This window comes from Varanus komodoensis, unplaced genomic scaffold (assembly GCF_004798865.1).
Source record: "Varanus komodoensis strain SLA01 unplaced genomic scaffold, ASM479886v1 scaffold24, whole genome shotgun sequence".
Taxonomy (NCBI): domain Eukaryota; kingdom Metazoa; phylum Chordata; class Lepidosauria; order Squamata; family Varanidae; genus Varanus; species Varanus komodoensis.
This window is the reverse complement of record NW_025335641.1, coordinates 3,577,417-3,600,385: the sequence shown is the minus strand read 5'-3', so window position 1 is coordinate 3,600,385 and position 22,969 is coordinate 3,577,417. Positions and strand designations below refer to the sequence as shown.

Sequence of the window (22,969 nt, the reverse complement as noted above, 5' to 3'; positions counted from 1 at the left end):
AATTGTCATGCTTTTATTGTTTTTAGTCTAATGTTCCTCTTCTCGATCTATTGTTCTAATCAATTTTAATTGTGTAACCCAGAGTGCATTTTTTTGTAGAAAGTTGTGGTACAAATGAAATCAATCAAATAAATAAATGCTGGGGGTTGTAAGGCTTTTTTCTGTCTTTTGGTTTCTAACACTAAATGTTTTAAACTGTCTTCTATTTTTTATATTGGAATTTTGAGCTGTTTTAAATTTGCATGCTGGAACTTTATACTGTGTTTTATTGCATTTCTATTTCTGTTGTCTCTTTTGTATTTGATTAATTGTTGTGAACCACTCAGAGAGCTTCATCTGTTGGGTGGTATAGAAATAAAATGAAAGGAATGAATAGATAAATAAAAATGCCCAGGATTTTAGCTTTAAGGCACCTTCCTGTGCAAGCTTAGAGCAAGGTCCAGCTGGCTGGGGCATGCCAGGAGTTGTGTGCCTCTTTTCTGTTCAAACTTGCACCGTTGCACCGTTAGTGAACTGTTGCTTGATTCTATACCAGTTCCACAAATCAATAGAAACCGAGGTGATGATCCTAAGCTTGGAAGTAAATTTTAGTGGAATCAGCATGACCTAATGAGACTTCTGGACTTGCTAACCTAGGAAAATATATGGAAACCAACAAAGCAGATGTTATTGTTAAAGTAATGTATCTGGCATCATTTCAAGGCAGGATTACTATTTAGTGTCACAAGTGATGTTACTAAAGTCTATAATTATGTATTGGTTTATCACAATTCCTTGTTCCAGCATATGTCAGTATCAATAATCTCAGGTGCATCATATACTTTAGAAAGTTATCACTTCCCCTTTAATTTAGAATGCAATTCCATAGCCAGTTACCCAGAAGTGAGACCCACTGAACTCGGTGGGACTTCATTCTGCATTGACATGAACAGAATTACACTGTTACTGTAACAAAAGCCCCTTTTAATGTCTTAGAAGAAAAGCATAGATGGCCTTATTATGAACATTACTATTCATTAGTTAATCCACTCTAAGATACTTTTCTTTGTCTGAAACTTCTTTGTTGTTCTTTTGACATGTTTGTGTTCATTAAGCCAAGCTTGCCATAGGCCAGTGCTAGGAGAATCTAGCTTGCTTAGATGGGACTTCTCTACTGGATCATGAACATTCTAAATATTTCTACTTATATTTCTTCTACCCTCTTGGTTCTTACAAGGAAAGCATTAGAAAGGAAAACATCCATTAACTTTACATCCCATATCAATCCCATATCAATATCAAAGTGTCCCTCAGCTAGCTAATACCAGTTGTTCTGTCTTGACAGACTGAACTGCAACAGAGAACAAAAGAGCAAGAGGAGTCTTTAACAAAGGAGACGCTAGTAATTTTCAGTGATATGAAGATCCGATTCCCAGGGAAAACGAATGAAGAAGCAGAATTAATAATTGAAGATGTAAGTACTGGAGCAAAGAAATCAACCATGGGATTATTTAGTTGCAAGTGAGGCAGTGGTGGTGCCCAGGTACAGTGGTACCTTGGCTCATGAACTTAATCTGTTCTACGACTCTGGTCGCAATCCAAATTGATCGTGACCCAAGTCAAATTTCCCCATAAAGTTCAGTGTAAATAATGTTAATCCGTTCTGTAACAATTTTTTCATCACAAAAACTTGAAACAAAGTGACAAAGAACAACAAAGAAACAAAGAACAACAAAGATCGCGGCCATCTCCCCCCTCCCCCGAGCATGACCGCAATTGCGCTCATGCAGGAAGATGGGCATGATCGGGATCATCACCTGATGCGGAGTTCATGACCTGAGGCGTTTGTGAGCTGAGGTACCATTAAATAGGCAATGATGAAGAATTCAACCCACTAGGAAGACTTTGACACACCTCACTGCTCATAAAGCAGACTGTAATTTTCATAAGGCAGGGAAATCTGTGCAAAATATGGACATAGTTTGTGCAAAATATTGACAAAATTGATTGTGCAAATTGTGGTTGTATTTCATGTAAATTGTGACTGTGTTTTCTACTGATTTTTCTTCTTTAACCCCCACCCCAGCAAATCTCAGCTGGCTTTCAGAGTAGAACACCATGCCCTGTTCACACTTGTGTTGATGGGCTACAATCTGGAAAGGGCAAAGCCAGGCCAATTTGCTGGATTTTTGACCCTTTCAGCAGATTCCTCACACATCAGTAGTAATAACTTTCAGGATTAAGGGTCCACTTTCTCTTGCTTGGCACTCTGTATAATGTTGTCTCACAATCATCACTAAATAGCCTCACAGAAGAAATGGTCAGATGAATGAGGAACTTGATATATTTATTTTTCATCTAAAGCATGAAATGGCTGTGCACACACACTTCATGGATTAGGATTACATGTTCTTGCCAGCCATTCCACTTAAGCAGCTGTGCTATCCTGTTCTGTATTAGTTGTAATGTCCAGACTGTTTTCAAAGGTAGCCCCACATAGGGTACATTACAATAATCCAGGTAGGAGGTTACCAGTGCGTGGATCTCTGTAGGACGTCTCCACTGATCCAAGTAGGAACATAGCTGAGAGATCAGCTGAAGCTGAAGAAAGGTGCTCCTGGCCACCAAGCCCACCTGGGAGACCAGCTCGGGGTTCAGGAGCACTCCTAAGCTACAAACCTTATCCTTTAGGGTAGGTTAAAAATGTCCTAGTTCGAGTGCAGGAGTGCCCTCCAACAACCCCTCTGTCTTGTCTGGATTCAGCTTTAGTTTATTGACCCCCATCCAGCCCATTACTGAGTTCAGGCACCAGTCCAGGACAGCTACCACCTCACCTGGGTCTGATGAAAAGGCGAGGTAGAGCTGGGTGCCACTGGCATATTGGTGACACCTCAGTCCACTCGTTCAGCTGGCCTCACCCAACAGTTGCAGGTAGATGTTAAAAAGTATGGGGACAAAACATTGTTTAAATTTCCTAGCTTATTGCTAATACACTATACTGTATCTATCTTGTTGTATGATTTCTTTACAAATGATGCCATTTTAATATATGATATTTCATATTTGATGCAGATTATGGATAATTGGAAATACCATAAGTCAAAAGTGGCCTCATATTGGTTAATAAAACTCGACTCTGTAAAACAGCGAAAGGTGAGCAGTATGTTCTTCTCTCACAGTGCATAAGCTGTTAGAAACAACACTGTTATAAGTCCTAGTTACATGTGTCATTAACCTGGTTCTATCCTACCTGAGATGAACTCTTTCATTCAGTAGATTCTCAGTATCCCTGAAGGCAGGATGTACTGTGAGGCAGGATGCACTGTGCCCATTTGAAAGGTGCATTCCCAAAACCATAGGCTCAGTTGAGATATGACAGGGAGCCACAAGAATGAGCTGCAGGCTCATCACTTTCCCTCTTCCCTTCTTTTGCTTTCTGTTTTACATTAACCACAACTCCTCTTGGTATCTAAACTTGGGGAACTCTGGCTTGTTTAAACTCCAGTTGGTGAACAGATCAGAATCGGACACCACAATGTTTCCTGGTTTGTTCTCACTAACGAAAATCCAAAAAACAGCAACACAGTTTTGGACATTGTGGGCAGCTGTGGTTGCTTCAGATTGTTAAACTTTCAGTCATTTTCTAATGAGCATGAAACAGAAGGAGAGGAGGAACGCAGGAATGCAAGTCTCACCATGACTTGTTTCATTGGGGGAGCACTGTGGTTTCCTCTTATGTGAACTAAGTGATCTTTGCCAGTTTTTCATAGACAAATGCACCCCATCACATGCCAATCATAAGCTGCATGTGATTGCTGGGACTAGATCTGGTGTTTTGTGAAGTATATAACAGAAAGAATAAGTAGCAAATGAATCCCTAGTTCATCTCCCATCCTGAAAATGCCAGTTTTCATCTGTAACAAAAATAAATTATTCCTTTTTCTCTCTCTAGCCTTCATGGTTCTGTTAATCAGTTGAAAACTGATTGTATTTTAAGTGTTTGGAATGGGGAAGCAGATTAAAAAAACTGATTAAGCATTCAGATCTCTGTTTCTAAGCTCATTGCAATATTGTTGACCTGGACTGGTAAAGATATATGCATTCTGTGTTTAAAGCTTTTCTAGAAAATAATACTCACTTTTTATGAGAGTGTGAAAGGGTTAACTAGGGGAGTGATATGTGTGAAACAAAGAACATTTTGTAAAAAACAACTCTTAAAGCAAGGTTGCATAACAAGTTTTGCATAACAAAACTTAGAGCAGGCCTCCTAAAGTTAAACACCTTATTTCTCCTACTGAATTTTGTCTGGCCACATTTCATCCTCTTGGCACTGCCTTTTTGCAGGCCTGTCAGGATCAAGCCAGAAAATATTCAAAGTGAGCTATGGTCCAGTGGTCAATCCTAATCACGGTCAGCAATGCACATGGCACTTTACACAACAATATAAGCAAATGATAGTTCCTTTGCTCCAGGGAATTGCAGTCTGAATGTATGTAGGCATGGATCGTTGTCCTTAAACCTAGGATGTTGAGAAGTCACAGTATTTCAGTGATCATGCAGTTTCTCCATTGCTCTGTGGTCCCTCAGAATTCTCTTTTCACACCAGTTCCTGTCCACTGATGTTCTTAAAATCACCCCAGTCTGTCTTGATCTCATAAGTTATTAAAAAACAACCCCTTCCCTGCAAGTCCACCTGCTTTCTTCCATTGACAAATGTGAATGGTACTCTGGACACACAGAACAGGTCAAGATGAAATACTAGATCATCAGAAAGAAACGTGGCACTTCTGCAAATGTGCTTGTCTTGTTCAGCTGATGACTTGAGTGGGCAACATTACCTGCAGCTCCGGGGTTCTTTTTCCGGCAGCAGCTGCTGACTGGAGGCTTCGTTCTGTGTTTAATCATAACCTCTCTGAGCAGTCAGGATCGTTTTGGCTTATGTGTTAGAACTAACATTGTACCCTTGGGCTTTCCAAAAGTGATCCATCAGTACTAGGCTCAACCTGATCTGAACTCCAGTATTTTGTAGGCCAGCAGAGGCCAAAATGGTACTTCCAAAGGAAAATGAAAGAGCAGGTGGCAGTAACAAATATACCTGAAAGCATTTTTAAAGGTTTGGGTTAAGGACCATGCCAAAAATTGCATGAAACATGAATGCAGAATCTTCAGCCATGCCATGGAGCTTTCTTGGCTTCCACCGAGGGCAGGGTGGGGCTTGTCTCCAAGCAGTGCCCTTCAGAGGAATCCCTGAAGTTCTGAAGAGATGTGGGCAGCTGGGGATTCGGTTGGCACCAAGAGGAGCAGCCTCTCTTCCTAGACCTGGCTAAGTGGCTTTGCATGATGTGCACCAGCTAAGGATTCAGCTGACACCAGACGGGCTGCTCATCCCAGTGCTGGCAGAGTCATTTCATTCACGATGAGAGAGGTCCTGGGGTAAGGCATTGACATCAGCAGGAGGAAGCACACACACCAACCTCAAACATCCTTTGGAGGGCTCAAAGGAGCAAAGTTTGGCTCCCTACCTGAATCAGTTCTGTGCCCCTCTCATAAAATATAAAACACAGACAAGCTCCATCACTTGGTGGTATCAATATCGTAACTAAAGGGAATGTTCATTTGAATGTATTGAAAATGCTTGGATAAAAGGTAGTGGCATTTGACTAGCTGGGAGCTATACAAGGGACATATTGCAATCTAGAATAACTAGAGGATGATTCTCTTACGGTCTTTAGGCTAGGATGCACAAGTGGTAGTTGTGGCTGCAAGCCTTGGGACCTTTATACCCTCTTTCACTTACCTTTAATATGAGCTACAGCTTAATCCTGTAAAGGAGTGTGCAAGTAGACACAATCATCTCTCAATCTGTCTCTTGTGAAACTGTAGACAGATTATATCTGGAAGGTGTTCTTCTGTAGGCCCATACTCGATGCATGGGGGCTGTTCTTCATGAGTGAGTACATAAAGATGTCTGAGAACTTTTCCTTTGTGTCTTTGCTGCCTGATTGTGGGTATTAGCTTGGCTAGAATCTGCAATTTGCAGCAAAATGGGACTTTAAAAAAATCTGTCAGGTAATTAGACTGATAAAAAACTCATGTGTCTTATGTACAATTGTTCTTCCATGGTTGAAGCAAAATACATGTTGTCTTTGTCGCCTATGAGAGAAGAGAGAAATCACAGTGCTAAATATGATAACAAAGATGGTGAAACGTTTTTATCTTTATAAACCTAAATTCTAAAGTATTCTGAATCACGTTACCAATGATGTCTGTGTACCCTTAATCAATGCAAGGAGTTAAGCAATATTTATTTGCAGCTCCTTTTTTGCTGTATGTGCCTTCCTAAATAAGCTATTCTTGAAATCAGTATTTAGTTTAATTCATCCATAATTAGCCTTAAAGCCACAAAATAGTCCTCACAATCATCTTATGCTTACAGTTTCACATTCTGATGTTGAGTGGAAGCTGTTGATCTAGCAATTAGCCTATGAACCGCTAACCCTCATTTACAGAAGATTGGAATTGATAAGTTAATTGCAGCAAGAAGAGTCAGTGACTTGTAGTCAACACTGAAATGAATTTGAATAAAGTAGTTTCGCTGTCCTAAGGCAGAGAGAGTTGGTTTCATGTGAATAGTTTTAATTTGTCTTCCAAGGCTCTGTATGTATCCAGAGGGCTGGTTTCTATGTGGAAGTAGCTGCACATTGCTTTAAAGCATCTGCCTCATGTCACTTAGTCATAGAAATCAGCCCTCAAGATATTACTGTAACTGAGTTGTAAATAACACAGCATGCACAAGGAAGGTAGAAATACTTTGCATGTCAGGGTTATGAATTTCTTTAAATACAAATCATATTTGTGGAAAAAGGCCCCAAACAGGTGGCTTCAGTTGTAATTTAAAACGTTCATCCTGAATGTTAGGATAACTGGCTCATGTACTCTTGCAGTAGTAGTAGCTAGTATTCATTTCATTCTAGATTGCCCCACAGCCGAAGTTCTCTGGGCAGTTTACAGCAGTCCATAATTACAGACAATAAAAATACCATAAATGAAAAGTTTAAAATTGCTAAGAGCAGATGATAAAAACAGACAATAGCAAAAGAATGACTCTGTGAAACACCTGGAGATCCTCTTTAAGCCCTTGAGTGGCCAAACAGGTCTTTAAAGGCTGCAGAGAAGAAAGCTGTCTTAACCGGGTGCTGAAATGATAAAAGATTCAATGCCAGCTGGGCTGCAGTGTGGAGGCTGATCCATAAGTGAGGACCACCGCAGAGAAAGCCCTCCCTCTCGTAGCCACTCACCAAGCGTCCCTTGACGCTAGAACTTGGAGGAAGACCACAGCGTGTTGTCTGGGTAGATCATGGGTAAGAGAGGCACTTAGACAGGTATAGCAGTCCTGTTATAGGTTAAAACCAGACTCTTGAATTGAGGCTGGAATGAAATGCATTTTTACGCTGATTCAAATCCCCTGGGAAATATTGGCTGAATTCAGACAACATGGCAAGCAACCGTCAATGGTTACCATGGTTTGCGGTTTTTTTACCATGATCTACCTGACAGATCATCAGGTGGCTTCTACTGTATCATGTTTTCCATCACCACTACTCAGCCCACCTACAGTTGATATTTACCCATCTGTCTGTCTGTCTGTCTGTCTGTCTGTCTGTCTGTCTATACATATTTATAGGCTGCCTGTAACTGCCAAGGCCTTCTTTGGCAGCTTACAATACACTAAACATATTAACACATAATAAAACACATTAAAAACCTATTAAAACACTAACAAATTGAAACCTTTATAATAATAGTATTAAAAAGGGCCACTGCATTCAGGGGCTTATATCCTATAAGCCATTGTGCCTGGAATTCAGTCCCAAGGTGCATCACTGTCTACCTATGTCAACTGACTTTTCCTCATTGGTCCACACATAGAGGCTGCATGGCTAGAGTAGTTCCTGCAGTGTCCACTCTTTCCAGAGGACTCTGTGGTAGTTTTATACCAGGACTATGAGAACCACATTCCTGGGTTTTGACAATATGACAGATCATAGTGGTACAGAGAAACTATAGAACAAGCCATTGTTTTTTATCATAGTTTCTAAAAACCAGGCTCAATAGGGAGAAATGGCACAACTGGACTTGGACAACATGACAGACTAACAATGGTAAAAAAAATCTACCATGCCTGTAATGCTTTTCATGACATCACAGAGTTCTAGATAATCTGTGCTGTACCTATCTGGTTTCAGCTGCAAGCAGGAAGAATAGAGTCCCTCTGGTCCCGGTATCAGGACCAGGGCCTGGCTAACCCTGCAAGTGAGTGCAGCACAAGGAACACCTCTGCAGGAGCTTGCAGGGAACTGCAGAAAGGCAATTATGCAGTGTGGCGGGAGGCCCTGGAGACCACCATAAAAGGTCTCTCTGCACACAAGCTGTCTCTGACTCTCTTGCGCTCCTCCACTGCTTCTGTGTGTTCCTGCTCGCTCCAGTCTGCCCCTGCCCCTGTTTCCAGCTGACTCTGCCTCCCCAGGTGCCTGTGCCCTTCTGCCCTAGCCTCATGTACTACCAAATGTGACCCCCTCCCAATACTTGACTTTTTGTGGACTGTGCTACTTTTCTGTGTGTTGCTGGACTGTGTGTTTCCCCCTGGCGGTGACCTCAGACTCTCACCCTGTTCTTGTTTCTGAAACCCAATTAGCCCCAGGGCCCTGGTCCCAGCGTTCTGCCCATCCATGCCTACTGCCCACAACATGGACCTTACACCCAGTCTTTAAGAGAAAATGATAAATTTCAGCAGGACATAGGAAGGAAGCTCACAGCTGCTCACTGTAGTGCGGGTGACTATTATACAGAAAATTCTGGGGCAAACTTCAGAGAAAATGTGTTCAAACACAGTTGAAATCTGTGTATTTTTATTCCGTATTTATTCCATAATTATTTAATTATATCTTTTAAAAAGGGGTGAGAATAAATATTCATGTTCCTAGTAAAAATTTTGCCTGATATCATTTGATTGTAAAATGTTTTTCATTTTAGGTATTTAGTAGAACATGTACCAACATGCCAAATTTTAAAACCAGCCTTACTGTCTCTTCCTCAATGCTTATTGACACTGTTTTTAAAGGGTTTTTTTAAAAAAATATAGCCCTAATTTGTTTTTCCTTTTGCCTAATGTAATACTTTCCTAGGTTTTAGACATTGTGAAAGCAAGCATTCGTTCCGTTCTGCAGCGTATCTGGAGAGTTTCAGATGTTGAATGTTTACATTTGTACCGACTTTTTAACCGTGTGTTTAATCGCCTGCTGTGGAGCCATGGCCAGGGGCTGTGGAACTGTTTCTGCAATTCAGGGTAAGAGGTGTACATGTATCTAGAGACTCTTGTGGTTTTCCTCAACTAAAAATGCCGTCCTTTATTTCTGTCACTACTGTAGGTTTGTTTTTCTCCTATTTAGTACTGGTTTTACTGATCTAAGGTTCCTCAGGATATTTTTCTCCACGCTCCTGGCAGCAGGAAGATGATGGCTTTGATAAGGTTGGTCATACTTGAATATATAAGGATCCTCCTTCTCTTTGACAGAAATTTAGAATCGAAATCAGAAAGACTGGCATATTATGTTTCTTTGCTGCCATATATTTGCAACCTAATGGAGTTGCCTTGGAAGGATCCTCTGTTCACAGCATAAATGCAATATGTAACTTAAACTCAACAGTGTTTGCACAAGTGATGCTAATAATGTGTTTGCATCTGTCTTTTCTGAATTTTTAAAATGTGTTTGTGTATGTGTGAGAGAGACAGAACAAGAAAGAAAGTTTATGTAAGAGCCATTTTTCTTTCAACATTAAATGGTAATCCTGATCACTGTTACTTTCCGATGTAATATACAGATGCAGAAAATAACACTTTTCTGGGCAACATCTGAGATAATATCCTTAAATTTGCTTATGCATCTGGATCTGCCATGGTGCTTAAAGTAATCAGATGTTGACACTTTGTGGTTGGATGAATGATTTTTAAGGAGCTGGACTTCAAGCAAAGCAAGAATTTCAGTCACTTTGTCTCTCTCATTCTTTCTTTCTTTCTCTAAATTTCTTCAGTCTTTTAACAAACACCAAAGAGATTTTGCTGCTCTGCTGATGCAGTATTTAAAACAATATTTCATTAGAAAGAAGGATACTGAATTGTTATATTTTTAATGACAGTAGCTGCTCCTGTAGTTTGATCTGCAGAATGTAGTGCTGTAATGCAAATAGTTTTGGAAGGTGTACAAAGCAATAGTTTTGGAAGGTGCATACTGGAGAAAGGAGCAAATCTCCACAATTCTTAAGCCCAGGGTGGCGGGGGGAACGTTTTTGAACCATGAGAAAGTGATCAGCCAAAATCTGACAATAATTAAAGATCTTTCATAAAAGTGCCCACTGCAATTCCTTGCCACCTAGCACCTTGCTTCTAGTACAGCTAGTCCAGGTTTCTGAACTACAAGTCAGAAGATATTATTAACTGATAGACAACAATCTCCCTAACATAAGAATTAATGTTTATTGGTACTCCTTTTTGGATGTTGCTTTTACTTTGTATGTATAGTGTATATACTTTCTGTATAGTTGTGTAAGTGACTTAAATGTATGTTTAAATAAACACAAGACAGAGGAGTAGAAAATTGGATACCCTTTCTTCGCTATATTAAGAAACATCTTTATCCTTTATCTGTAGACTATGCACTTCTAGCCCACTACAATTTGAGGGCTTCTCTATATGAGAGGTTTAATCCTCTACTGAAGCTTTTTTCCGTTCATTGCAGGAGGAGAAATACATCCTTTACTTGTTTTCCCCCCTGGTATTTATATTTTTCTGACTCTCTGTATATTCTATTATTTAACTACAAAACAGTGCTGTGGCATAGTTGCAATATAGTGGATTTGTGACTTTTCACAAGGCTTTTTGCCACTTTAATAGCTGATGTTCCTCACTCTAAAAAAAGTGTGAAGTGTAGGAGAGGCCCTGGAAGATGACAGCATCATGGAAAAAGCCCACAAACACCCATGACTGAAGTATCATGAGCACAGAATAAATGCCTCACACAGGGAATTTTGCTAGAAGCCCTGACTATTCTTTCTTTCCAGAAATCATATGAAATGAAAGCGAACCCCAGAGCACCATCTGCAAATTGTTATTCGCCCCCCTGCTCCCCCAGCACTTCAAAGTTTTAGAGAGAGCTGCAGTGGAAGGGAATTGACTGTTCTTAGGCTAAATGAGCTGGGATAATCATAAGGCTTTTGTCCGCTGATGCAGCCCCTTCTTCTATCTGTTGCTATAACACAGCAATTAAACTAAGATGCCTCCAGTTAACCATAGTTTTGTGCAAACCGGGAAGGTGTGGTTAATTCAGTTTGGTTAAATCAATTTTGAATATAATCCTAGCTTGTTTCATGCCTCATAACCACAATTTTTTTGTTCAGACAAAATAGGGAACTATGAAAAAAGGGTTTAACTGCAGTGTGTAGGGAAGGGGAAAGGAGAAGGACTGCATGGACAGGCAAAAGACTAGGTTATCAGACAGAGGTAGGATTGCCTGTCTGAAGTGGGTTACTGTATATAGTATGTGATGTTTGTTGCTTTATGCTACAACAGCTTTGAATATGGGAACAAGAGTGCATTACCTTGCAAGAGATGGTCGGTCAGCACCATCCCAAACATGCCCTGAAACAGAGGGAAGTTGGTGAAGTTCGGACTAGATTCAAAGTTTGGACTAATTTCAGAGGAATCCACAAAATTCCTCTGCCTGTTTAAAATCTGTTTGGAATGTAGAAGACAGTTCTACAGACCAAAAACAAAAAACAGTGCAGGCTAATTCAGAAAGTGCTATTGAACGCCAATGATTCAATGGCTATCAGTAGAGCTTGTGTGAGTAGGACTGAATTAGAAAGTGGCAGATCCATTAAAATTTCTTATTTGTGAATAGGGCTGACCAAAAATACAAAAAACTCCCTTAGTTTAGTTTTGGTTTGGTTGTTGTCTTATTATTTAGAATTTGTATAAAAAAAAATCTTGAGATCTGTCTTTGGATGATGGTACAGTTTAAAAATGTTTCAGATAAACAAATTCCTCTATGTCCAATGGGAATTACTCTCTGATAAATGTGTTTAAGCATTCAGCCAAAGTAGATATATACTTTGTCTCAGTACATTGGAATTCTGTTGGTGAGAATAGAACGCAAATTTCAGAACCTCACTTAAGCAAACCTATGTTGATTTACTGCTCAGTCTACACTTACGATTTGTATCTAGTGTTCTCTTTTACTAAGTGAAGGTTATCCTGTGAAATGTATGTTGGATGTTCTCCTTAGGGACAAACTCAGCAACAGTGATCCATGCCAGATACATTGCATTCATCTTCTAGTAAAATGTTTTTGTTTTGTTTCCCTCACAACTAATCAAAATGAATAGCTATTCAAATGAAGTTCTGCATTCTGGTAACACTTTAAGTGTGCACAATGATTTGAAACTCCATCAGAGACTTTAGAAGGTTGCGTTGAACTTTGGTCAATGTCTTGCATTGTATTGTATTAAACACTATTTGAAAGGATAAGAATGAGGCATTTCTCCGCTAAAACTAAACAGTTCAGTCATAGAAACTTTAAGGCACTCTCTGAACAACTAGCTCATGGAGTTTTTCAAAAGTGGAGGTTAACCTATTAATTTGTATTTTAGATTTCCCACAATCTGGTGAAATAGGGTGGGCTCTTTACTGAAAATGGGCAAGGTCATGCATTATTTCTCTTCCTTCATGGCTAAATCTCTTGTGTAGAGTGGTAAAGCTTTTAGATTGCTGTTTGTGACAGAATACATGAGGTCATGTCTGTTTCCATGCCAACAGGAGCTCATGGGAGACCATATTCAGTAAAAGCACAGAAGCGGTGACTGCGGATCAACTCCAGTGTTGCCAACGAATAGTTGAGCTTTGTAAACAGTGCCTGCTAGTGGTTTACAAATACTCTTCTGATTCTAGAGGGTCCCTCACTGGAACAAACCCAGACTGGGATGACTCAAGGTATATGCTATATTGATTTTGAATTCCTGTCGCCTAGCACTAAGAGCAATGCAAGATTGTAAGGATTTGACTATGCTACTATGCTTTTATTTTATTTATTTTATTTTTGGCAATATAAAGTTGTGAAACTTACTAACTTAAAAAAAAAAAATCTGCACCCCATGGTGTGTAGAGCTGTAGCTTCTGCCATTTTGAGTTGCTGTAAGCCAGTGTCAATAGACAGCTGTCCCCTTTCATTTCAATTAAGACAGAACCCAGAGACATCTTGTAGAAACAGTTGACTGAAATTTTATTCAGTCAGCAAGGGAAAGTGGACTTTTTGGTTGGTTAAAGCACTGAAAACTCCCATCCTCGCCTCTTAATTTCTTCTGCCAGGACTGTTGTCTTAGATGGAGCTTTTTGATCACTGGGTTAACTTGTGGATGTCTGTGCTAAGGTCATGATCAGTAAGAGATGCAAAATTGCCAATATTCTACCATATGGAAAATCTGGTAAGTGGAAAAAAAAAGATTGTTTCTCAAAGATTTTGGACCTTGCAAAATGGAATAATACAACATCATTAGCCTTGCCTGATTCTTTATAAATCATCTCAGTTCCTTAGAGCTTTTTCGGACCTTTCAGTGATTGCCAGGACAAGCAGAAGGAAAATTACTATTTCCACATGAAAAATTGCTCCTTCCATATTGTAGCTAATTTATAGATAGCTTCTAGCCACCAGGGTTGAGGAGCCTGTGATATTCCAGATCTCGCTCAACTACAATTCCCATCATCTATGACCACTGATCATGCTGGTTGGGGCTGAATATCTAGAAAGCCACAGATGTTTACTTGAAATTATTTAATCTGGACTTAGACTTACTCCTTGTAGATAGATCTGTCCATGGCTACCTAGTCACCTTAGCTCAAAGTTCAGTAGAAATTTGCTTTAAGCATCTGGAACATTGGTCTGATCCAGTGGAGCTCTTACATTCTTAGATTTTTGCATTTTTTTCAGAAGCAGCAACATATGGGTAGAAATTGGTTCCTTAGAAAAGTTTATCCTCACATAAATCACTGTCTGTTTGAATATCACAGAAATGCTACCATTGAGATGGCGCATACTTTAATTGTTCCTTAGCCAAGTTTAGAAGAATGATACCACTCAGAAGCTGCTTTGCTCCAGTGATAGCTCTGAAGAAGTATTGTTCTGTCTGGGAATATGATGCTATGTGTCCCAGACGGCCATCCTACAACTTCCAGAGCTAGGTGTGGTGTCTTTTTCATCAGCAACCAGAGGCCAAAACCATAGAGCCTCCTGGCAAGAGTGGACCAGTGCCGCTGTTGCCAGGCTGCTAACCAGAGAGCACTATTGTCAGCTGCCATTTGGTACAGTTGTCAGAGGTGCCCATGCTCTCCTGCCTCCTTCCCTAAAGATCTTTGTGGCAGGAAGGAGCAATCTGGTTGACACTTGTGGAGAGCAACACTGCTTCATTGATTCCCCCACTGCCACAGCGGGAAGCAGCTGGGTGGTGGTGCTCAGTTGTCGGAGCTGCACACCACAGTCGCTTGCTTCATGCTGCTCCTCCCACATGAGTGGCAGGGTGAGAAGTAGCTGAGTGGTGATGGCTGTGCTTGTTGGAGGCCACATGGGGCAAAAGCAGGCTCCAGGTTGGAGAAGCCTCTCCGGCAAGCCAGAGCAAGGAAGAGGGGACCACTGCCACCTCCCCTTCGTTGCTGCTGTCCAGCTGCTTCTTGCCCCTGCCACTGGCCTGTGGGCTTGCATGAAGCTCTTCACTTTGGCAAGTGCAAAGCGGCAGAGGGGGAATCAATTCAGCAGGGCTGCTCCTTAGAGGAAAAATGGCAAGAAGTGAATGTAACAATAAACAAATTAGCCTTGTTGCTGCACCACCCCTGGATGCCACTCATCCCATCTGGAGGTAAAATAAATTAAGGCATGCAAAATATGTCATATAGTACAGGAACAAAGAGGTGCAAACATGTAGAGTGTACAAGGCCCTCTATTTAGAGTTCACGCTTAGGCATGTTTATTTATTTATTTAAAACATTTTTATGCCGCCCCCATCGCAACAAAGCCTCGGGGCAGCTCACAACAAAGAAAAAATACATAAATATAACAATTATACAAGTAAAAATATTAAAACCCGGTGCATCTCGGCTTAAAAGATTTAAAATCCTATAAATACAAATAAATTAACAATTAAAATGAGTTTTACATAAAAAGGTCTTAGCCTGGTGCCGAAAAACAAATAACGACGGCGCCAGGCGGACCTCTCTGGGGAGCGCATTCCATAGATGGGGCGCCACCGCAGAGAAAGCCCTCCTCCAGGTATTCACCCTCCTAATAACATTCACAGAGGGTTCCCGGAGAAGGGCATCTGTTGCTGATCTCAAGGGGTGGGAGGGCATATATGGATGCAAGCATTCCTTTAGATACCCAGGTCCCAAGCCGTTGAGGGCTTTATAGGTCATAACCAACACCTTGAATTGGGCCCAGAGTTCAATTGGGAGCCAGTGGAGCTGACAGAGAACTGGGGTTATATGAGAACAACGCCTAGTCCCCGTCAGCAGCCTGGCAGCTCTATTCTGCACCAACTGAAGTATCTGGACTGTCTTCAAGGGTAGCCCCACGTAGAGCGCGTTACAGAAATCTAATCGGGAAGTTACCAACGCGTGTGTCACTGTCGCCAGGCGGTCATTCTCCAGGAAGGGACGCAGCTGATGGATCAGCCGAAGCTGAAGGAAGGCGCTCCTCGCCACCGCTGTCACCTGAGCTTCTAGAGACAGCTCAGGGTCGAGAAGCACTCCTAAGCTGCGAACCCTGTCCCTTAGAGGGAGTGCAACCCCATTTAGGACAAGGCCCAAGTCCCCCATCCCGACACCCAAACCACCCACCAACAGGACCTCCATCTTGTCTGGATTGAGCTTCAGTTTATTGGCCCTCATCCAGCCCATTACCTCGGCCAGGCACCGGTTCAGCACAGCCACTGCCTCACCTGGATTGGTGGAAAATGAGAGGTAGAGCTGGGTATCATCAGCGTACTGATGATTCCGCAGCCCACACCTCCAGATGACCTCTCCCAGTGGTTTCATGTAGATGTTGAATAGCAAGGGGGACAAAATGGACCCCTGTGGAACTCCATGGCATAACTGCCCCCAGCACCACCTTCTGAAATCGGCCGTTGAGATAGGAGTGGAACCACCGCCACACGGTGCCTCCAACTCCCAATCCCGCTAGCCTATTCAGAAGGATACCATGGTTGATGGTATCGAAAGCTGCTGAGAGGTCTAGGAGAACTAACAGGGACGCTCTAGGAGAACTAACATCCTGGGAGTCTTCAACACCAGGTCCGAGACAGTCTCCGTGAGCTCAGGCAGGGAGTCTGTTGGGCAGAAGGGTGTGCGGTACACCAACAGAATTCCCAGTCTGAATTCCCAGAATTCCCACAAGGGAAATAGAAGCTCAATAAACCAGAGTGACCCCCCCTCCCCTCCCCTCCCCTCCAGGTGTGGTCGGTGCTGGACCAGGTACCCAGGTGGGCACAGTTGTGAGAGGGCGACATCCTCCCTCTCACCCGCCCAGGTTTCTGTGATGCAAGCCAGGTCGGCCCTCTCATCCATGATCGAATCATGGATGAGTGTTGCCTTATTTTGGACCGACCTGGCATTAAGCAGCAGCACCGACAGGCCCAGGGGGCAGTTGACAAGTCTACCTGGAACCTGCCGGCTGGGGGAATAACCAGAAAGAGGGACAGGTGTTAACCATCTGGCCCTCCTTCTTCTATGCAGACCTGTTAGACCCCCCAACGCCATAACATCCATTGCCCATTACCACCCCAATGGCGGCGCCCACGCGTTCCCAAGGCGACATCATAGTAAACAATGAGATGCACCAATTAAAAGCAACCTAAAACCGACAATTAAAACTACTAAAAACATCCTACTTTAATCCACTGCTAGCCCACAGATGAAACCAAAGCCACAACCAAAGCCCCCGGCCAGCCCAGTCCCAGTTTAGGCAGAAGACGTCCTGCAAAGCTCAGCATTCCCTAGTTGGCATGACTGAATGGGTTGTGCTGTGAGCTGTAAGACTTATCCCCGCCTAAACATGCCTAAGAGTACACTTGTAGTGGTAAATTAGCATAATTTTAGTCAGATTTGCACCATTGTTCATCAAATAATCCCCCCTCCCCGATTTAAATCAACTCAGCCCAACTTGAAAGTCAGAAGGTTTTGTGAAAGTTCACACTGCCCTTTACTCGGTATAATTTTAAGTCAGATTCATTGCTGTCCATCAATCTGTGCTGGTAGAAACTGAAGCTTCATGTGGGCACAGGGTAAATGGGGGCTTGTTGTCTCTTTGAATGCCCTTCCTGATGTGTGCAAATCTGCAGATATCTCTTGCTGTTTCTGAAGAGCTGGAGTTGACAATGCTGTGTAGACCTCTTCTCGGCCATGTGGCTCTACTTACCCCACATTTTGGGCAGTGTCCAGAGCTACTGCCCTGCTTATGCAGCAGACGTCGTATTAGTGGTAGCTTGTGCTAGTGCTATATTAATTGCAAAAGTGGAGCAGAAGGGTTGGCTATTGTGCTTATTCCAGTTCTGTTATTACAGGTTAGGGCCTCATCTGATTTATTCGGCAGGACTACTTCTGAATGTGTGCATTTTTGGAGAACTTTTTCCTCCTGCACATAAACCACTTCGTTTGAGACCTATTTTGCACACTAGCAGTATCAAGCTCAGGTTTGCCATGGAACATGCATATATTCAATGGAAAACTTTAGTCACATCTTCTTGGTAGGTGTATCAGTACCATGCACCTTTGCTGCAAATATACTTACACTGGGAGGTGTATGCTTAAAGCATCTAAGGCATATTTAAAGACTGTAATGTGTGATGTGGCCATTTTGAAAATGGCAGCCTTTTTTGGCATATTTTTTGAAAATATGCAGAGTCTCTTCTTCCAATTCAGTCTCACTTAGTAACCCCAAATTACTTCTCACTTCTATCTTGCTGGAGCCTTTCATCTACTGGGTTGGTGATTCTGTGCAGAATATGCACAGAATATTGTGGCTTTGGCAAAATGGATCCACAAAACTGCTGCTGATGCCTGTGTCATCTGAAAGCACCATGATTTGTAGCTTCAAAGCCCTACAATGCAGAGTCTTATCTTCTGCTCCCCAGTACCTTTGCCCTGGCTACCCGTCAGCCTTTGGAGCAGCAACTGCCATTTTAATTCCTCTAGCTATTACCTTTGATTTTTTTTTGTGCGTGGGGCACCTTCTTTATTTGTCAAATAAGATTACTAAATGCAAATCTGAAACGTCTTTAAAGTATTTCAGGATTGTTTGAGACAGTTGCACCAGTTTCTTGGTGTCTGAAATTACCTGCTTGTTTTGTCACATTAACGCATCGCTCAGTATCACATATATCAGGGGTGGTCAGACCAAGGCTATGGAGCCACATGAGGCTTTGACTTCACTTTGCAGCTCACTGCTTACTTGTGGTCTGGCGCCATTGCCACTCATGGGCATCTACTTGTGGCTGTCAAATACCTGATGCTTACCATATGTGGATTTTCCGTTGAGCAAGCCTTGCCACTCCAACATATATTAATATTACCTGGAAGAAAGAAGTGTTTGGTAGGATAGAGATAAATGTGCCAGGTTCAAACAAAATTTATTTATTATTTCTATATACTTCTCCATCTATTTAGGTGGATTCCAGAGTGGTAAATATTACAAAGCTAAAACTAATAGGCTGTCACAGGGAATGCTCTTCTCCTGACGGACTGTAGTTGGGCATATGTCCCTGTGACGCCATCAGGAGAATGGCTTCCAATGAGGGCAGGTAGGTAAGGGAGATGACTCTTTCTCAAGTTCCTAGTCCCACGTTATTCAGGGCTTTGTACACTAGTACTAAAACATATAACCTGTATCTGTAGCAAATAGGTTGGCAGTGCAATTCCATCAGCAAATTATTTAGTACTAGCGCCAGTTTTCAGAGCAGCCTGAGGGACAGCCCCAAATAGATCACAATGGAGTGATCCATTCTTGAGATTACTAGTGTGTGTACCACTGTGGCCAAGCTGGCCCTGTGCAGAAGAGTCTATAGCTAGTGAATCAACTAGAGAAGCTAAAAGGCTCTCTGAGCTGCTGCAGTTTCTTGGAGTTCCAGCAATAGTGACGAATGTAAGAGTATCCCCAGAATATGAATCTGATATTTCTGAGAGACTGCAGCCCCAACCAGAACAGCTGATAACTTGTCTTTTCGACTTGGGGTCCACTCACCCACAGGTCTTCTATCTTGCCAGGATTCAGCATTAGTTTATTGACCCTCATCCAGCCTATCACTGAGTGCAAACACTGATCTAGGACTTACACAACCTCTTCTGGTTCACTTTTCATGGGAGGATAGAGCTGGTGGTACTTGGCTCTCAATTCCCTAGTGACTTCTCCCAGCAGCTTCATACAGATGTTAAACAACTTAAGGGACAGAATGGTCCCCTGTGGAAACCCACAGCTCAGTTTCCAGGGGACCAAGGAATAGTCACTCAGTGTTATGCTCTGAAGTCAATCCTGCAAGCATGGCTAGAAGCACTGTGATTCAGTGCCTCTAGTGCTTAGCTCAGGGAGAAGTTCCAGAAGCATATAATGGTTGATTGTATCCAAAGTGAATGAAACATCAAGTAGCATGAAGTTGTGCCACCTCCTGTCTCTTGTCCAGTGAAGGTCGTTCCTTCAGGACAACTAAAGCTGATTCAGTCCTGTAACCAGGTTGAAACCCAGACTAAAGTGGGTCTAATTAGCATCCTCCAAGAATGCCCGCAGTTGCTCCAACATAATCCTTTCAACTGTTTTACCTAGAAAGGGGAATATTTGCAACTAGACAGTAATTATCAGATCCCCTGCTGGCTCCTTAAGGACAGCAGAAACCAGCTCTTCATGCAAAGATGAGTTACCTCTCCCTGGATCTGCCCTCAGCTAGCTCTTATTAACTAGGCAGGGCAACTTGTTGAGATAGCATGTGGCTGGTCTCCCTGCTACAAGCACCTTGTCTGCATCTGAAATGAAGGAAATTATATGATCACATCAAATTAATTTGTCTTACGCACTGCAACATAACCACTGTTTATTGGCAAAAAGCATGACAATATGCCTCTTGTTAATTTCTGCATGATGAAATTATTAAAGTCTGCTTGTTAAGACATTTTCAAGCAGTCTTCTTTTTACAAATAATGTCTCCTCCCCACTCCCCGCCTGGCACAACGCAAAATTCCTCCCAAACCCACCAACATCTGAATTTATAGGATCATTCAGTTGGCTGTCAAAGTATTTCATTGTATTTGAATGCACCCTTAGACAGCACCTCTTCCATTTTAAATACTTCGTTGGACTTGGTCTGATGGAAAGAAGACCATAGATGTACCCAGCACCCCTCTAGAACAGGTCTTTGTTCACAGTAAATTCATGAGAAACCTTTGGTAGCAACAGCCTAACTTTATCATACGCTCTCCTGGCATTTCCTGCTAATGTTGTAGGATTAATCATCATGACTGCTCCAGTGTTTGCTCAGTATCCATTCATCACTCGGGTTCATACAATGATGTAACACTTTCTAAACAGTGTGCCCTATTATGTGCAGTAGTTGTAATCAATTCTAGCATAACGGATTGCTCGTCATGCAGCTTCCACTTAGGTGTTATTTTTATGTATTTTTGGAGCATTTATCTAATAATTGCAAGCAATTATAGTACATCAGTAATGAGAAATAGATTAAACAGTTATTATTAGACAATCCATGATAAATTATTGTTTGTAGGATTTTATTCAAGTTCGACTTCTGCTAATATTGCCTGTTTTTTAAGCAAATAAATCAGAGAGTCATTGATGAATGGCAAATTAGCAGTTTGCTAAAATCATGGTAATGAGCTGGTGGTTATGTCACAACTTCATTAAAAAACAGCCCAGCTCAGTTTAATGCACCAATGTTTGTTAATGGTGGTTCTGGGTTGGGTTTTATGCAGGCAGGAATTCATTTGTTCAGTAATGGAAATATTTGGTGCCTCAGTTCTATGGCCTCCTTCCCTGTCTTGGTCCTGCTCTAGCAAAAGATGTAATATAAAAGGGGGAAAGAAGCCCACTTGTCCTCTTAAAAAATTATGTGAGAAAATACAGGGGAAAGGAATTTGAATTCTGAAATTGCTAATGTGTTATAGCAGTGATCCGCTTGCTTTCAAAACTTTAAAAAGCAATATCAACATTGTGCCGGCATGTGGTGGGGATGAGGCAGTAGAATACTGAGCTGTGTCATGACATGTCAGGTGGTATCTAGTCAGTGTGCATTAAAACGTACATACGGAAGCTAGCACGGTATAATGGTTAAGGGTGTGGGACTGGGACTCAGGAGATCTGGATGCTAGTCCCCACTCAGCCATGGAGCCATTGGATGAATTTGGGACACTGAGACTCTCAGCCCAACCTACCTCACAGGAGTGTTGTTGTGAGGATAAGATTAAGAGGAGGAGAGGAATTATCCAAACCACTTTGAGTTTTTGGAAAGAAAAAAGGCAAGATATAAACTAAATAAATAAATGTGTCACTACCACCTTGCGTACCTCAAGGACAGTAGGAATAGGTGCATCAGCTGGGAGCTAAAATTGTTGGGTTTTTTGTTTTTGTTTTTTGGTATTGTATTATGCAATGATTAATAGTGCAGGACTGTGACTTAGGTGATCTGGGTTCTGGTCTGTGCTCGGTCATGGAGCCAAGTGGGCGACTTTGGGCCAATCACAGACTCTCAGCTGAACCTACCTCACAAGGTAGTTGTGAAGATGAGATTGAGAACAGGAGGAAAATGATGTAAGCCACTTTGAGATCTTTTAAAAAAAAGGTGGTGTGTAAATCTAATAACTTTAAATAATTACCTGAAGGGAATATGTCTTCATTTACAATGTTTTGAAGTGCCTGATTGATTTCAAAAAACTTAGTCTCTCCAGGCTCTTAGGGGAGAAGGTGTGAGTTTGGCAATCATTTCTGAAATACAGGAAGACTTAGATAAAAACACTGCGCTGTGCAAACCCCAAAATTCATGCATTATGATGAATTCCTGCACATTTGGTGTCACTGGCTCTTCCCACATAATAGGTATTTGTGTGTGGATTGACTCAAAATGATACTGCTACAGCACGCATTTGTTTTATGTGTGCATTCCAGGAGCTGGTCAAGTCAAGTAGTGGAATTGACTTGTTTGGTTTTATAGCCAACAAATACTTTGTTGTCCATATTTTAAAATTGCTCCCCCCCCCACCTCGATTCAGGCTTATCCTGCTCAACGGAAAAATAATATGTATCAGGGATGGGAAATCTGTAGTCCTAATGTTTTGACCTACAACTTCCATCAGCTCTACTAGCCAACATAGACAATGTTAAAATATTGAGGAACTTGTAGGCCAAATTCTGAGAGCTACAGTTTGCCGAATCCCGACCAACACATTGAGAATCCTTCTAGAATTGTCCCACTTTGAATATAAGTAGGTGGAATGCCCCTTTGAATTTCTGCCTATATTTAAAATTGGCATAGAGGAATTTAGTATGCCACAAAGTTAGTATTCCTTGCATTGAGCTTTGTGAAATGTGAGATTCCTTTCCTCTGTCTGTACATTACAGCTGAAAACTTTAAATTATTAAAAAAACCCCTGCTTTTATAGAGATAAAATCTAAGCAAATGCAAGCTTTGCCAACCAAGTGTTTGCATTATAATTGTTAGTAGTAATGGTATTAGTAGTACTAGTAGTATTTTTAGTTACTACTAGTTAGTTACTACCACCTTTAGTTACTACTAGTTAGTTACTACCACCTTAAAGCTGAAGCACTCTGGGCAGTTAAGTATTTACCTAAAATTGTAGCTAACACTTCCAGAAACTTCTGAAATGCAGTTTTGAATG

General features: G+C 41.6%; 1 protein-coding gene across 6 annotated transcripts in view; it reads left to right on the top strand.

Annotated features, from left to right (window-relative positions):
* Positions 1–22,969, top strand: part of TTLL7 (tubulin tyrosine ligase like 7) — a 59,469-nt gene that overhangs the window by 33,839 nt on the left and 2,661 nt on the right. For 2 of the 6 annotated variants that reach the window (XM_044432424.1, XM_044432422.1), the window contains exons 14-17: positions 1,325–1,453; positions 3,052–3,132; positions 9,165–9,325; positions 12,851–13,024. In XM_044432424.1, the coding sequence (XP_044288359.1) occupies positions 1,325–1,453; positions 3,052–3,132; positions 9,165–9,325; positions 12,851–13,024 (545 nt within the window). Of the gene's footprint in view, positions 1–1,324; positions 1,494–3,051; positions 3,133–9,164; positions 9,326–12,850; positions 13,025–13,399; positions 15,063–22,969 lie in introns of those variants that run through there. The other 4 variants (XR_006414946.1, XM_044432423.1, XR_006414947.1 and 1 more) reach the window with 4 other exon arrangements.